We start from the raw sequence: 2,034 nt of genomic DNA, 5'->3' as shown, positions 1-2,034 counted from the left end.
TATATAGATACATATATATATACATATATATATAAATATACATATATAAATATATACAGACATGTATACACATACAGACACACACACACACACATATACCTATATATATTTAAATATATATATACATACATATATATACATATATATGTACATATATATATATATATATATATATATATATATATATATATACATATACATATATACACATATATATAAAATATAGATACATATATATATAAATATACATATATAAATATATAGACACACACACACACACACACACACACACACACACACACACACACACACACACACACACACACACACACACATATATACACACACACGTGTATATATTTACATATTTGTGTGTGTGTGTATATATATGTATATATATATATATATATATATATATATATATATATATATATATACCTATACACACACACACTATCCCAGAAGACAGCCCCAAGTCTCTCTATACTAACCTTGTCCGCCAAAGCCCAGGGCTCGTCCGTCATTTTTCTTTGGGCAATGTCTCGCTTAAGCTTCGTGATCAAATCCATCAGTTGTGAGGAAGCGGATGAATATTTTGCCTTGATCTCTGGAAGGTGTTTATAGACAGAAGACAACATCCGTAAACCGGTGCGGTTTCGGTGATAATTTCTTGGGTGGTGGCTGTCGAAAGCAGGATTCATTGATTATTCGTTAAAAGGGGTCACAGTGTTTCTTCAATGATCACTTCACTAATGAAAACCTATCGCCATACGGGAAATTAAATCGTGCTATAAAAAGGAAAACTATTTAATGTTGAGAGAACGCCATACATACACAACAATAATAAGACAATTTATAAAAAGAGCAATTACTCACATCTCCCTCACTGCATATACCTCTCCTTGTAGGTAAACCTTATCCTCATGTCCATTGCGACTTGACGCAACTGATGCCAGTGTTTTGCTTTGAAGGTTTCGCTGAGTGGCATTGTTCATGATATTGATTGTCATGAAGAAGTACAGACTTAGAAGAACAGCAAAAAACACGCCAATCATGATTTTTCGTGTCACTCCCATTGCTTCAAGTGCATTTGGCTGTAATTAAACACCAACCGTGAAATATTGTTTTTGCATATTATGATCATATATATTTAAACACATGAATATACGATTCTGTATACACACACACACACACACACACACACACACACACACACATACACACACACACACACACACACACATACACACACACACACACACACACACACACACACACACACACATATATATATATATATATATATATATATATATATATATATATATAATAGGAGACACCGATATGGGCCGATTTTCTGTTGTGCTTTACATGAGCATGCGCTGGACAAGCCAATCAACATAAGGTTTCAGATGAATGGCTGTTTCATACGTGATTATTTAGCGTTATACACAGAGAGTTTATTCGTTGCATTGGTCACTCGCAAAAGAACGGCAAGACATGCTTGAGAACGACAAAACCACACATAGGCATGCAACATGTAACCTCTTACCTAAACACAGTCACACGAAACACGGCGCTCTCCACCTCACTCAGGAAATGCAGCGCAGACGTTTCGAGGTCGTCTGAGGAAAGGACAGTGTTTGGGTCTTGTGATTCATCGGCGACCGCGGAGGTGCAGTCGTACTGTAGCTTTGCACAAGCGTGCGATATTTAAGCGATCGGAGCTGATTATAAAGCTATCATCAAAGATACTCAACCCTTCCGCGCCGTAATATAAATTCGGCATTAAATCCCCAAAGCTGGGCATTCTTAGGGGTGGGAGCACGTGTGGGCAACACTGCCGATGTACTGCCAGACGCATGAGTAATACACACACATACACGCACGCATGCACTCACACACACACACACACACACACACACACACACACACACACACACACACACACACATACACTCACACTCAAATATACGTGTGTGTGTGTGTGTGTGTGTGTGTGTGTGTGTGTGTGTGTGTGTGTGTGTGTTTGTG

At 37.6% G+C, this 2,034-nt stretch overlaps 1 protein-coding gene across 1 annotated transcript in view; it reads right to left on the bottom strand.

Moving 5' to 3' along the window:
• LOC125035020 (glycosaminoglycan xylosylkinase-like) overlaps window positions 1–1,621 on the bottom strand; it is a 9,932-nt gene extending 8,311 nt beyond the window's left edge. The window contains exons 1-3 of the mRNA XM_047627075.1: window positions 1,553–1,621; window positions 877–1,094; window positions 492–681 (exon numbers count right to left, since the gene is read on the bottom strand). Of these exons, the coding sequence (XP_047483031.1) occupies window positions 492–681; window positions 877–1,076 (390 nt within the window). The 5' untranslated portion in view covers window positions 1,077–1,094; window positions 1,553–1,621. The remainder of the gene's footprint in view (window positions 1–491; window positions 682–876; window positions 1,095–1,552) is intronic.
• Window positions 1,622–2,034: the final 413 nt, after the last annotated feature.

The sequence above is a fragment of the Penaeus chinensis genome, chromosome 2, assembly GCF_019202785.1.
Source record: "Penaeus chinensis breed Huanghai No. 1 chromosome 2, ASM1920278v2, whole genome shotgun sequence".
NCBI classification, from domain to species: Eukaryota; Metazoa; Arthropoda; class Malacostraca; order Decapoda; family Penaeidae; genus Penaeus; species Penaeus chinensis.
Note: the sequence above shows the minus strand (reverse complement) of the source record. Positions and strands in the feature narration are given on the sequence as shown.